Genomic DNA, 15,019 nt, shown 5'->3' with positions numbered 1-15,019 from the left:
CCAGCTTTATCCAACTGTCTCATAAATATGTTTTATTTTGTTTTTACACATTATGTATTCAAATCAGAATCCAAATAAGGTCTAAATATAGCAGTGGCGTTCACATATTACCTTGCCAAATATCACTGACTTACCAAAGTGGCAGTGTTCTTATCCACACTCCCCACTATAGAGTAGGTGATGGCTTGAGGGGCTGTGGAAAGGGAGAAGGTTGAGGAGAAGGTAAAGAAACATGTCTTCTAATGAGAAGTCAAGACCTCGGGGTCAGAAGAAGAAAAAGATATGAGTGGATGTTGACCCAAACTAAGCATCTTCCAGCCCCAACAGCTATGCAGACCTGACTTTCTGAGATCCTATTTTTAACTATGCTCAAATGCTCACCCTGTAAGACTCCCTTTGTCAGCCGGTAAAACCTAGGCTTAGAGCTAAGGAAGTCCCCGGTCCTACTGCCAGCAGGTATGAGAGGAAGGCTATCTTTCAACTCTGCAAATGGAGGAAATGGCATTAGTTTACATCCTAAATTCATAGTCACAGGACTTTAGACTTGGATCAGACCTTTGCTTGAACAAGGAGACTGAGACCCAGAAGGGCGAAGCGTCTCACCCGAGGTCTCTGCCTGAGTCTCTCCCTTCCTTATCACTTCCGGCGTCACGGGTTAGAGCTCTGAGTGTCACATCACCTGGACCCGCAAATAGTCTTTCAAACTTCACCTATATTACGAATTAAATATGGCTCTGTTTATCGACTTGAGAACCAAACCGTGTTAGATTGCTAACCATTTCTACTTCAGTGTATGTTCCAAACACCAAATTACAAAGGAACTTCAGAGTGTAACCCTGTATAGTATTTGGAACTATCTATATCTATGCATGGATGACCTCTAGACCCCTCATCTTTACTCAGACTCACAATTCAGTTTTAATCAGTGGCACTCTGGTCTATTTCATTATTCATATGATCACCACATAAGATTTTTTAAATTCCTTTTCCTTAGAAATACTTGATTCTCACCAAATGATATCATTCATTTGAGTCTTAAGGGAATCCCAGAATATTCATTGAAAAATGAAAGACAGCCTGAAAATGTTTATAACACTGTAAAGACAATTTAAACTCTGAAATAGATTTTTCCCCCCTCTAACTTTAAGAGAGAATAAAATGCACGGATGCAAATTTTGAGTAATAAGTTATTTTTATGTATAATTGCTGAAGATACTTATATTGTACATAAATGAAATACGTTAAATAATTTGGTTCTAATACAAACTTAACCACTTCAAGAACTGACTTATTCCTCTTACCTCCTACATCTTGTTTTTCTAACAACTGAATTGCTGATGAGCAAACTTTAAGGCAAAATTTTGTGCTTCTTTAATATAAATCTCACTACTTAATATCACTGTAACTACGTATTCATCGAGCCAAGTGTGTACGACGTAGTAGGAGCTATAAGGATTGTGTTTAATGTGGTGAACTGATTGGCCCTCAAAGATTTGTTCTCATATATTCAAAAGATTTAAACTTGGTAATTGACTAAAACAGGAGAGGTAAATACTTATACATTTTTTAAAATGTCATAAAACATTTTCAGAAATGAATAGTACATTTTTATTATAATAAGTTCAAACTTGTATTCATAAAAAAATGAAAGGAACAAGGTGCTGGGGTTTTTCTCTACTCTAGACCCAAATTTCTGTTATCTTAGAGGCATTAATGAATCTGGTAAGCCTTGTGAACTAAACTTATTCCACGGGGTGGAAGGCTTTGCACAAAATTCTGCATGTCTGGGAAAATCAGACCACCCAGTTTGCTTCTCTGCAGCATTAGCACGCGGTGCCAGGTTACACAGACCGTGTGTAGGAAGCGCCCAGCTAGCACGCGTTAGGTGACTTGAGAAGCGTTCGTGCTTTCTGCTTCTTTCCCTGGACTTTCCTTGAAGGCACTTTACAGAACAGAAAGGGAACATTCCACATCTGTAGCAGCCATTCTTGGTTGCATCCGATTTAAAGCTAGAGGACAGACCCAAACCGCTGCTTCAGAGTTCTCAGAGATATCAAAAGACATCCCCTAAAGTGTGGCCGTGTCTCTCCAGCTGCTCTCCCGTCGCGGCGTTGCCTCTACGGCTGTCTTGAGTTGTCCTTCAGAGCACCCTGCTTTGTTTCCTTTGCTCCAGCTTCCGGTCATTTTTCCCTTAAGTGTGATGGGGAAAATGATCATACTGATATCATGCAGATATGATGTCAGCCTCTGTGGTAAAACTAGAAAATGTAACCAATTATCTACATATTTTCTTTCTTTTTTTTCCTGAAGAAATATTTGTTTGATAAATATTTCTCTAATATACAAAGCCTGGATGGAAATACAAAATATAGAAGTATTTAGATTTTCCATAGATTTTTCCATGAATTCTATGAACACAGCATCCATTTTTTTATGTTGTTTTGTAACATTATAGAAGTTTCTCCCTTTATGGTGGCTGGGTAGTTCATATAAGATTTCGTTCTTAGAAAATAGATTTAGAGAAAATGTGCTCTGGTATATTTATGATTTAGACTAGGATTTTCTTTGGTTATTTGAAGGAGTTCTTTGTAATGAGTCTAAAGTATAAAATGAAAATGTCATATATCCCAAAGAAATGACATTCACAGTGGTAAAAAAAAAAGCTTCTGTCTCTCTGTGTGGATTTAGTAGTCTGTATCCATGAGCATTCCTTCTTTCTTCTTTTAAGCTGTCATTAAGAAATTCAAGGCCAAGCAGATAAAAGTAATATTGTAACAAGGGATGATATCATTGATTATAAATAAGCAGTTTTATTATCTCACGCCAGCAATTAAAGAAGCATTTGACACATTTATAGAAGTCTACATGTCTACAACCTCTTTTCCTTTTCTTATTTTTAAAAATGAAACACTACTTTGATTTTCGATGATGTATTTCTGTTAGCCCATTGTTTTTTCTCTCTTTTTTTTTTCTTTTTAGTTCTAGGAAATCATATATATAATTGGTTATAGTTGTTTATATTTTCTAATTATGATAACAAGGATTGTGTTTCACTGAAGTACTGTGAAATTCAAAATTTGGTCTCATCAGAAAACCTGGAAAAGTGATGTAGACACTTTCAGTGGACATCTAGATAAATTTTAAATGCATTGAGTTCGTACATCCTGAACTGGTTTAATTTACCCACACCAAGCTATGCTGATCATGAGCGACTCACTCATGAAACATTAATAAAGCACTGTGTTCAGTTCTAACATGATTATAGTCTGACCTCACACGGGACAGAAATAGAAAGTATCTCTGATGACATTACCCTAATGCTGGGCTCATCAATCATCATCTGCCCTTTTTTGAAATTTGTTTTAGGAAAAGCCTTTCACGGATGTGCACTGATAGGCCCCCCGGCCCCCAGCCCAGCAGAACTCCCGGTGCCCCGCAGAGCGGAGCACAGAGCACCGAGGTAGAAAAAGCGGGGTTCAACGTGCTCTTGCTCCTACTCTATCACATTCTTTATAAGACTTTCATATTTTTTAAAAAAAAGTCTCTTTTGTGATAGGTAAACATTTGCATTTGGGGCATATTATACTAAAAAAAAAAACACCTTGCTCAAAAAAAAAAAAAAAGAATTTTAAGCAAATAGCATAAGAATTGTTGGAAATCTTTTGCAGCGACTTAAATTTTGAGATAGATATTGTGTGTGCAAGGGTCTGCTCTGCCATGTGTTAGCCATGACAGATAAAACACCTTTTTTTCTTGGAGCATCAATGTCCTCCTTATCTCTAAAACTGGAGATTTGTTCATGACATAAACCTTTATTGAGAGCCAGCTCTGAGTAAAGCATGATGGAAAACATAAGAACTGGACAGGGATCCTACTCTACATAAAGCTAAAGTAGAGAAATTCCTTCATTTATTCCAGTCATTAGGGACCTATGACACGCTTCATAGGACTCTGGGCTCTGCAAACACACGCGGGAGCAACACGGGCAGTGGCCCGCTCACATTCTAGTTAGCAACACAGACGCATGAACTCAGTGCACAAACGCGGCCACGGTGAGCGCTGAGAGCCGTTTGTGACCTGCTCAGTCACAGATCATTGGGGAGCATTCCGGGCGCTGTTTGCGTGTTTGCCGTCCACCAGGGGACAAACAGACAAAGATCCCTACCCTCACAGAGCTTACTGTTGAACAAAGGGAGATAGACAATAAAGAGTAAATAAATAAAATATCTAGTATGCTAAAAGGTGATCAAGACTGTGGAAAAGAAGGAAAGATTACAAGGCAAAGGGATCAGGAACCCAGGGAGGGGGCTCGGGGTCCCCTCACTGTGAAGGCTCGATCCCAGACCTGAAGGGTGTGAGAGGGTGGACCGGGTGACTCGCGGAGAGAGGCCACGGCAGGCAGAGGGAATACCTGGCAGGGACGTGCCGAGCACGGAATCCAGTGGGTTGGGGTGGCGTGAGCAGCGGGGCGCGCAGGAGGAGGGGGCTGGTGGGCAGTGGGGCCAGATCACAGGAAGGCCTTGAAGGCCATTGCAAGCACTTCGCATTTTGGCTCCGAGTGAAATGCAGAGTCATCGCAGCGCTTTGAGCAGAAGAGTGCCTTATTTTTTTTATTGAGATAAAACTCACACACCATATAGCTTATCCGTTGGGAGTTCAATTCAGTGGTTTTTACTCTAGTCACAGATGTATGCGACCAAAACCACAGTCCTTTTTAGAACATTTTCATCACCCCTGAGAGAAACTTTCATATGGTTAGCAGCCCTCCACTCCCCAGCCAGGAGGAACCAGCAACCTGCTTTCTGCTTCTACAGATTTGCCTATTCTGGAGATTTTCTTATAAATGGGAATCATATAATATGTGGCCTTTCATGACTGGCTTCTTTCCCCTAGCATGATATTTTCAAGGTTCATCCATGTAGTAACATGTGTCAGTACTTCCTTTCTTTCTATGGCAGAATAATATTTCACTGCATGGATATATCACATTTTGTTTATCATTTCATCAGTTGAACTAACGTTTAGGTTGTTTCAACTTTTTGGCTATTGTGAACAGTAAATATTCTATGTTCATTATCATAGAATTATAATAATGTTTTATTATAATTATCAACACATAACATATATTCTATGAACATTCATATGCAAGTTTTCGTTTGAATACCTATTTTTAGTTCCTTGAGGCCCATTGCTAAGATCAGACTTGAAAAGACCACTCTGGCTGCACTGTGGGGAGTGACTGTTGAGGCACAGGGCATATCTGTTAGGAGGTCTCAGGAGCGATCATGGTGGTAACAATGAAGGTAGTAAGAAATTAATCGATTCTGGATGTGTTTTAAAGGGAGAGCCAACATTATCCCTCTGCAACTTCCTAGCAGGGGCCACTTGCTCTCACATTTCTCTAGTCTTACAGAGCTGGATAGGGTGGGAGACAATGTGTAGAGTGGCGATGGCTGAAGTAGCAGAGATAAATCCACTACATTTTAGTCATTTCTGCAAGGACTGGGGTCGGGGCGCGGGGCTTGGTGCCTGTTACCCACTTCTAGCAGAAATTCCAGCATCAGAAGAAGCCCGAGTCAACACATTTATCTTCCACTGAATCGTGGTCTTTTTGACCATGGAACGCTTACTCGCCGTGTATCCTCCGAGGCTAGCAGATGACGTATGGTAGGTGGTCAGCGATTTGGAGCTGAAGAGAAATTAGACTATGTTCGCCTTGATTATTTGCATTTCAGTGGGATATGATTTTGGAAACTGGAAATTCGTCTTGTTTATCACAGTATCCCTGGGGTCTAGAACACTGCCTGGCACATGATATGTTCTGCATATGGAATGAATGATGAATGAATGAATGTTTGTTCTCTCTGTTTGAAATTCTCTTCCCCCAGTTGTTTGTACAGTTCACTTCCTCATTGTAGTTCTTCATTGTCACAAACTCAAGGAGGCCTTCTCTGACCGCCTCCTCTAAATTAGCAGTCCCCTCCCCATCCATTAATGTCCTTAAACTTTCTCTCCTGCATATCTCTTTTCCTTAATACATATAACTTCTGACATACTCTGTATCTTGCTAATTATTTTGGGTTTTGTCAGTCTCCTCCCCTACAATGTAAACTCTCTGACAGGAATTTTGGTTCCTTTTACTCACTGCTGTGATGATAGGATATGGAATAGTGTCTGGTGCATAGCAGATAGTCAGTCCACATTTGCTGAATGGATAGATGAGCCTTTTCTTCCCACCCCCACCGTCACTTTTTGACATTTCTTCTCTTCCTTACTCCTGTCGCTACCACATTTTTCCCATTGCTTGATCAACCAATACATATTTATTAAAAACATTAATAATGCTAGATTAGGAGCTATGGCAAATGCAAAAGAGGCATTATAGAGATCATCTCTATTTTCAAACCACTTATATTCTAATTGAGGCTACAGTATTGCAAGTCTGACACAGTTAAGTGCTAATTGGTAAAAACCCCATTCCTTTGCATAGCACTTTACATTTATATGTAAATTGGTTTTCACAAGTAAATTTGTATACATTATCTTACCCCATAAAACAAAAGGGTACTGATGATGAGTGTCATAGAAGTTCATAGAAGAATTCATAGAGTGTGAGCTGGATAATTCAGGAAACAGATGTTGGACTTGAGTAAGAATGGTAGATATGACTTGAAATCGAAGCAAAAGGATGGAATGCTTTTATTTTAAAGAGAAAAGAGCAACAAAAGAGCTCAAAGGTTGTATTAGCTACTATGTGTCTAGGACTGTGAATTGTCTATGCTCCTGGAGCCAAGGATGTACTGTATATCAAGAAGTCCTAAGAAATAGTGGGAGAGGGTAGGATCAATTTTTGAAAGGCCTATGGGCTGGGGGGCCTCTTAAAGTTTGCACTGAATGTGTTATGCAAGGAGGAACCTTGGAAGATTTGAAACAGAGGAGGACAGGATGAGCATGATGGTTTCAGAGATCGGATCCACCAGCAGCGTGCAAGATGGGTTGCATGGGACAAAGACTTGGAAGTCTAATACATCCAGTAAGCAATCAAGTAATAGAATAATTTAAACCCCTCCCAAAGAAATATTTAAAACAACTAGTTTGTCTTTATTTAAAATAGGTGATTCTTTCACTGGGTAATAGCTATAACTTCAATATAGTCGTGAAGAGAAGCTAGTATAGACACTACAGAAATAGCAATGTTTTCTGGTTGCCCACTTGAATATATTCAAGTCTATTTAGAGAATTTTTTTCAATATCAGAAGCAGAGTTTTGAGGCAATAAGAGAAAGGGCTGGGCAATATTCTTGCTCTAGTGTGGAAGAGGAGATAGAAATTCTGCATTCTTAAATAAAATCATTCAGGAGACCTAAACATTCTCTCCTTACAGTTAATTCTACTATCTTAGTTTCCTTTTATGTGAGTTTTAGCGATGCTTTCCCCTAAACCTGCTAAAGAAAGAATTCTCTATCATCTAATACCCATGGGACAGTATGGAAATTAGAATTAGGTAAGTGTTATCCATCTAAGAGATATCCTCTCTGGTTTAAATCTCACTCTTTATTTCCTTCCTTTCAGATCCCCAGGGTAGACTTATGGATTGGGAATTGGTTTATGCAGGCTTAAAGCAATTGCTTCTGCTTTTAGATATGCAAGTAGAGGGATATGCAAGCTATTAAGGCCATTATAACCCTCATAGTTTAGTAATCAAGTATTTCTTTATTTTCTTCAATTGTAAGTATTTGCAATAAAATCTTCTTTCAAAGTCCAGAATGGGTTTGAAAAAAAGAAAACATTTTTCTGAAAAGAACAAATAAGCAGTTAGCATGTATTTAGTAACGGATTAATACAGTTTAGAGCACAGTTAAGTGTCCGTGTCAGGCTTCACATTTAGAAAGGTCTTTATGCCTTAATTATGTGTTATCTAAAATTCAATTCTTAGATATGCATTTGATTTAGAACCAGATTTAGTTTTTAAATGTTTTAAATGGATTTTCTTTTCTTTCTGCATGGTGACTAGCAAGGCAGATGATCTATAAGACTTTATCTGTTTCACCTACTACTTTATTATTTTCTTGTCATTTAGTTTTATAATTTTCCCCCAAATAATACCTGAGGCAAAATTATTTAATGATAGTTAATTGTTTATTAATTCCGCTGCCTCTCTAACATATAGAATAAAATAGGATAGTTTTTTTAAATTTAATTGAACATTATCATAAACAACTATGAACTAATAAGTTTTAAAACTGAGATGAATGGAAAAATACCGAGAAAAATATGAAATATCAAAATTGGCACCTGATTAAAGAAATTTATAAGCTTCAAAGAAATTTAAGTGATAAAATCTTCCCATCCCCCAAAATATCTAAGACCAGATTATTTTACGGGTGAGTTCTACCAAATTTTCAAGAGATAATGAATTAATTTCTTATGCAAATTGTTCCAGAAGATATGGAAAGCCATCTTGCTCATTTTATGAAGTTAGTGTAATTTTGATTCCAAGAATAAAGGGAGGAAAAAGAAAAAGCAATATAAATAGAAATGTATGGATCTAAATATAAAAATTCTAAATAAAACATTATCCAACAACCCAACAGTATATTAAATATATAAAGTGTAATTTTGATTCCAAGAATAAAGGGAGGAAAAGGAAAAAGCAATATAAATAGAAATGTGTGGATGTAAATATAAAAATTCTAAATAAAACTTTATCCAACAACCCAACAGTGTATTAAATATATAAAAGAGCATTTGTGTGTGAGTGTGTGTGTGAGTGTGTGTGTGCGCGCGTGCACGCTGCATCAAGACTAACTCTTTGAGATCAAGAAACAGACTAGGACGCTCCATATCACCTCTCTTGTTTAATCAAGTTCTCAAAGTTGAGAACAAGTCTATAAGAAAAAATAAAGAGGTTTAAATATAACTAATAAAAATTGAAAGAAATAAAATCTGATAGAAATCAATAGCATTTTTCTTTATCATCCATAACCAAGTATAAAATAGAAGTTTTAAAATGTTATAATTTCATCAAAACTTGTGAATTATCTGGAAATTAGCTTAAGCAAGAATACCCTAGTTCTTTATGATGGATAAAATTTTTATTTTTAACAGTAATAAACTACAGAGAAAATTATCTATATAAATAAACATTCTAGGACTTTGGATGGGGAAATTGAATATTAATTTTCCCAAATTAATTTATAAATTTTGGAGGATCCCAAACCAAATTATTTTGATCTATCTACTTACTATAAAAGTTATAGGAAAGAATAAAGGTCTACAAATATCTGAATTAACTCTGAAAAAGAAGAATAAATTCTACCAGACAGTGAGATATAAAAGAAATAAAGACAATTAAGATAAATTAGGAAAAAAATGTAAATAAAAAGGGTACAAGGAGCTGGAGACACACATCTAGATAGATAAGAGAGACAAGAACGAGAGAAAGAATGCTTCTAAACGTATTCTGTGAAGCCAGCATTACCTTGATATGAAAACCAGGAGAAGATATTACAAAAAGAAAAAAGAAAATCATAGGCCAATATCTTTGAAGAACATAGATGCAAAAATTCTCAACAACATATTAGCAAACTTGACTCAACAATACATTAAAAGATTATACACCATGACCAAGTAGTATTCATCCCAGGAATACAAAGATAGTTCAACATCTGTAAATCAATCAACACGATATATCACATTAACAAAATAAAAGATATAAACCACATGAGAAACTCACAGACATAGAAAAGGCATTTGACAAAATTCAACATTGTTTTATTATAAACACACTCAACAAAGTGAGTATAGAAGGAATGTATCTCAAATTATAAAGTCTGTATATGACAAACCCACAGTTAATATACTCAGTGGTATAAAAGCTGAAAACTTTTCCTCTAAGAAGAGGAAAAAGACAAGGATTCCCACTATTACCACTTCTATTCAACATAGCATTGGAAGTCTAGCCACAGCAGTCGAACAAGAAAAAGAAATAAAAGATATCCAAATCAGAAAGGAAGAAGTAAAACTCATTATTTGCTGATGACATGATACTATGTATAAAAAATCCTAAGTAATACACACACACAATTAGAATTAATAAATGAATTCAGTTACATTGCAGTATACAGAAAATATATATATATATATAAAATAGAAGTTTTTATATATATATATATATATCTGTCTGTTATGATTGTACATACCAATAACCAACAATCAGAAGGAGAAATTAAGAAAACAAAGCCATTTACAGTTGCATCAAAAGCATAAAATACCTAGGAATAAATTTCACAAAAGAGGTTAAACTCTGAAACTATGACATCGAAGAAATAAATAGAAGAGGATAAAAATAAATGGAACGATATACCTTGCTCATGGATTCAAAGGATCAATATTATTAAAATGTTCTTACTGCCTAAAGCAATATACAGATTCAGTGCAATCCCTATTAAAATGCCAATGGTATTCTTTTCAGAATTAGAACAACTAATTCTAAAATTTATATGGAACCATAAAAGACCCTACATAGTTAAAAAAAAAAACTGAGAAAGAGCAAAGTAAGAGGTAGTATGGTCCCTTATTTCAAACTATACTACAAAACTATAATAATCAAAACAGTATGGACTGGCATTAAAACAGGAATATAGATCAATGGAATAGACTAGAGCACCCAGAAATAAATTTTCACTTATGTAGTGATTCTATGACAAAGGAGGCAAGGACGTACAATGGGGTAAAGAAAGTCTCTTCTCAAGTAGTGTTGGGAAAACTGGATAGATACATGCAAAGAAATAAAATCAAACCACTTTCTTATCTTTTTGGTTTTGTTTCCCTGGGCAAGGGCAACAAAAGAAGAAATAAACAATGGCACTACATTAAACTAAAAAGTTTTGCACAGCAAGGAAAACCATTAACAAAATAAAAAACCTATTGGCTAAAAGAAAATATTCGCAAATGATGCATCTGATAAGGAATTAATATCCAAAATATATATGGCACTCATGCAACTTAATACATGCAAAGAAAAACCCAAACAATCTAATTAAAAAATGGGCAGAAGGCCTGAGTAGACATTTCTCCAAAGAGGACATACAGATGGCCAATAGACATATGAAAAGATACTCAATATATGCAAATTAAAGCCACAATGAGATATCAGCTCACACCTATCAGAATGGCTATTATCAGTAAATCAACAGACAAGTGTTGGCGAGGATGTGGACGAAAGGGAACTAACTCTCATGTACTGTCAGTGGGGTTGCAAACTGGTACAGCCACTATGGAAAACAGTTTGGAGGTTCCTCAAAAATTAAAAATAGAACAACTTTATGACCCAGCAATTCTACTTCTGGGTGTTTATCCAAAGAAAACACACTAATTCAAAAAGATACATGTGCCCCTCTGTTCATTGCAGCATTACTAATAATAGCCAAAATACAGAAGCAACCTAGATCTCCATTAGTATATGATTGAATAAAGAAGATGTGATATATTATTATTTATGTATATTTATGTATATAATCCCATTATATATATGAATATTCCACTGAATATATATATTGGAATATTATTCAGCAATAAAAAAAATGACATCTTGCCATTTGCAAAAACATGAATGGACCTAGCGGGTATTATGCTAAGTGAAATACGTCAGACAGAGAAAGACAAATACCATGTAATTTCACATATATGTGGAATCTAAAAAAAAAAAAAAAAAACTGAATAAACAAAACAAAACAGAAGCAGACCTGTAGATAGAACAAGCTGATGGTTGCCAAAAGGGAGGGGAGTAGGGAAGTTAGAATAAAAAACTAAATAAACAAATAAGTAAATAAGGCAGAAAGGAGATATGTGAAAACTACAGAGAAAGGTTAATACTATTATGCTTATAGTAGTAGTAGTGGTTGTGGTGGTAATAATGGTTGTAAAAGTTAACGTATATTGAACATTTAATACTACTGTAAAATGTTTAGATATTGAAATCATAGTTTAATGCATACAGCCTGAAAAATAAAATAAAATATGAAAAGTAAAATGTTGTGTTTCACAAAAAGAGTAAAATAAAATACTGAAAATTTTGAAAGGTTTAAATTATGAAAAATTGAAGTTAATAAATTTCTACTTAAATGGGATCACAGGAAAAGTTGAAAAAGTATCATTCAGATATTTTATAGATTAAAAATGAAATATAATGATCAGAGGAGTAATTTAAGTGATTATTTATTAAGTGAATTCCAAATTGGTTTTATGATCTTAGAAATCCAGGACATGCATTTAGAGGATGACTTCATTCACGTATTTAGTTACGGGGGGAATTTAGAAAATTGTTTAGTATTGCTACAGCTTTTTGCTCATGTTTCTGAATCAGCGTGTTTCTCAAACTAATAAAAAATTTCTAATAAATGAATGCAGTAACTGAGAGGCACAGTGAGCCATGCAGTGATTCTCATTCCTGATTGTCACAGAACTCCATGCCTACATGTCAAGATACCTCTACGAAGCTTATGATGGCTTCTTAGGAAATGAAAAAGCCTTCCTTTTTTTCTGACTCTTTATGGCGCCTTAGCATGGTCATTGACTCTCAGTCATTTACATTCATTTCCCACCAGCAAGCAAACTTCGAAAACCGCCCGTGGTTCCAAAACTGTAATAGCAGAGTTAATTTGTAGCAGAAGTAAGGCATTTTCTTCTAGGAGAGTTTGAAGGAAATTTGAAGGATTTTAACCAGGAAAATAAGTTATTTCAAAGTTTCTAATAAAATTGTTAGTTTCAAACTAATGTTTAAAAATTAGGAATGAAATTATTGTAAAACGGCATTAAAACAGGCATTTCAAATTATTTTTTTAAACATCAATGTGTCTTTGTAAGAAATCTTTCTAGTATTAAAATTCACATTGTATACATAATGGAGCCAAAAGAAAATTCAGCATTTAAGAAAGAAAATTTTCCTTTAGTCGTATGTTTCATTAGAGGTTGTATTTTGCCATTTCTAGGAGCAGAAGATCTAATACTGTAAAATATAGGAATGTAAAGAGCATATTCTATTCATTTATCAAGACTATTTCAAAGTAAGAAAAACAGGGAGCTTTGCTAAGTTGTACAGACTCTCATTTTTTTTCTTGACTCATTTCAGGCCCTGGAAAGTGAATTCGTTTCTTGCCAGCTCCATCAGTGGATTGACCTGATATTTGGCTATAAACAGCGAGGACCAGAAGCGGTCCGCGCTCTGAATGTTTTTCACTATTTAACCTATGAAGGCTCTGTGAACCTGGATGGCATCACCGACCCCGTGCTAAGGGAGGTAGGTGTTCCGTCTCATATCATTCCAGAAGTTTCTGTCATCCTTCAAACACAGATTTGACTTTCTGTATAAATTTCCTTTCAACATAAATTTTTATATATATATATATATTTAAATTCTTGACAAATGTGGAAAAATGAATATTGTATGTCCAAACCAAGTAATGAGACCAGGATATTGTTTCTTTTTAAATTGTAGACCTATATAATACACTTCAATATCCCTATTTTGTTTTACTTCATCTTTATGAAAATGCTTAATACCTTATGTGTGTTATTAACGAAACCTAGTTGAATATTTAAATATGAATAATTCACCTAAAAATCTGCCAGTGTATGTGTTTTTTAGTAAAAGCAAAATTCCAGCCTTCTAGACAGAATACTCAAAAGATGCACCAATAAAATAGATGAGGTTATGGTATTTTATTTCCATATGTTCTCACCCTGAAATTTTATAGCTAACAGTTGGGAATTATATGTTATAGTATGTGTATTTTTAGTGGAAATATTCAGATGAAATATTATTTAAGTCAATTCCATGTTGCACACATGATTTTAGATAGATGAAGAGAGTGAGCATGCAACAGCTGCAGCATAAGCATCGCTGCAAGGAAGCTCCGTGCCACCCAGGCTCCGGTCTACCAGATATCTGCCATCTGCTCTATGCAGACCAAGCAGTCATTTCTCCATCTCCAGTCCGTGGAACGCTTTTTAAATTTTTTTTTTTTTATTTTTAATTTTAGAGGTGAGAAACTTGTAGATTTGGAAAATAAAGCTCGACAAGAAAAATTGGCATCCATAAAGTTATATCTTCTATACCTCTCTAAAAACAAATGACTTCATTTGTGTGGCTTCACGCAGAGAAGAGGAAGGGAAAGGGAAGAGCCTCGTGATTGTCGATCATTGGACCCTTAGGGCTAATATTCAGAAAACACATTGCGAGCTCGGTATTAAGTGCAATATTATAGCATATTGTATGCACAAGGAAATGGAATTATCGCCTGAAGCTTGGTGAAATAGAGACAGAGAGTAAATGAATGAGAGAGAAGCCACATATGAAATTAGTTTGTGAAATAAGGGATTTCTCCACAAACCATTACACTCACCTAATTTAGTATCCCCAGTTGTAGACAACCTGTAATCAGATTATTGTGTAGGAGATAACTCGAAACTTAATTATTCTCTCAGCAATGCACCTTTGCTTAACACGTGTCCGGTTCTATAAACAAAGTATCGTCTCCTTTTAGAACCAAGACCTGTAGAATCATAAAAAAAGAAAATTGTGGAAACAGGTTATTTTTTTATGCCGAGACCAACTCCAAGTTGTTTTTTTCACTTTTAAATATCATAGACATTTTTGCTCTTGAATATTTCGTTAATACGTTTTCGTTCATTACAACGTTCTGTTCTCATAGAGAAAGTTACAAGTCAATCCTCTCGGGCAAAATAAAAATATGTTGAGCATATTGCACATGAGGGATGTGCAAGACAGCGTTAAAACTGACAGAAAATGGCATATTTTTAATACTTAAATGACAGTAAAAAGAGAGATTAATGAGAGAATAAAATGAAAGTGGAATTGAGACTTTAAATGGATTTGGTGTTTATTTTTTGAATTCTATAAAAATACCTGCTTCTATAAAACATCGCAGCATTGCTTTGACAGTGAAAAAAAACTATGTATAGGTCTTAAGCATCAAACGGCAGGACTTCCTAACGAG

At 35.4% G+C, this 15,019-nt stretch overlaps 1 protein-coding gene across 8 annotated transcripts in view; it reads left to right on the top strand.

Moving 5' to 3' along the window:
• Window positions 1-15,019, top strand: part of NBEA (neurobeachin) — a 557,443-nt gene that overhangs the window by 503,815 nt on the left and 38,609 nt on the right. For all 8 annotated transcript variants that reach the window (XM_025049493.1, XM_025049492.1, XM_025049491.1 and 5 more), the window contains one exon: window positions 13,132-13,299. In XM_025049493.1, coding sequence (XP_024905261.1) covers window positions 13,132-13,299 — 168 coding nt within the window. The remainder of the gene's footprint in view (window positions 1-13,131; window positions 13,300-15,019) is intronic.

This window comes from Pteropus alecto, unplaced genomic scaffold, assembly GCF_000325575.1.
Source record: "Pteropus alecto unplaced genomic scaffold, ASM32557v1 scaffold16, whole genome shotgun sequence".
Classification (NCBI taxonomy): Eukaryota; Metazoa; Chordata; class Mammalia; order Chiroptera; family Pteropodidae; genus Pteropus; species Pteropus alecto.
Note: the sequence above shows the minus strand (reverse complement) of the source record. Positions and strands in the feature narration are given on the sequence as shown.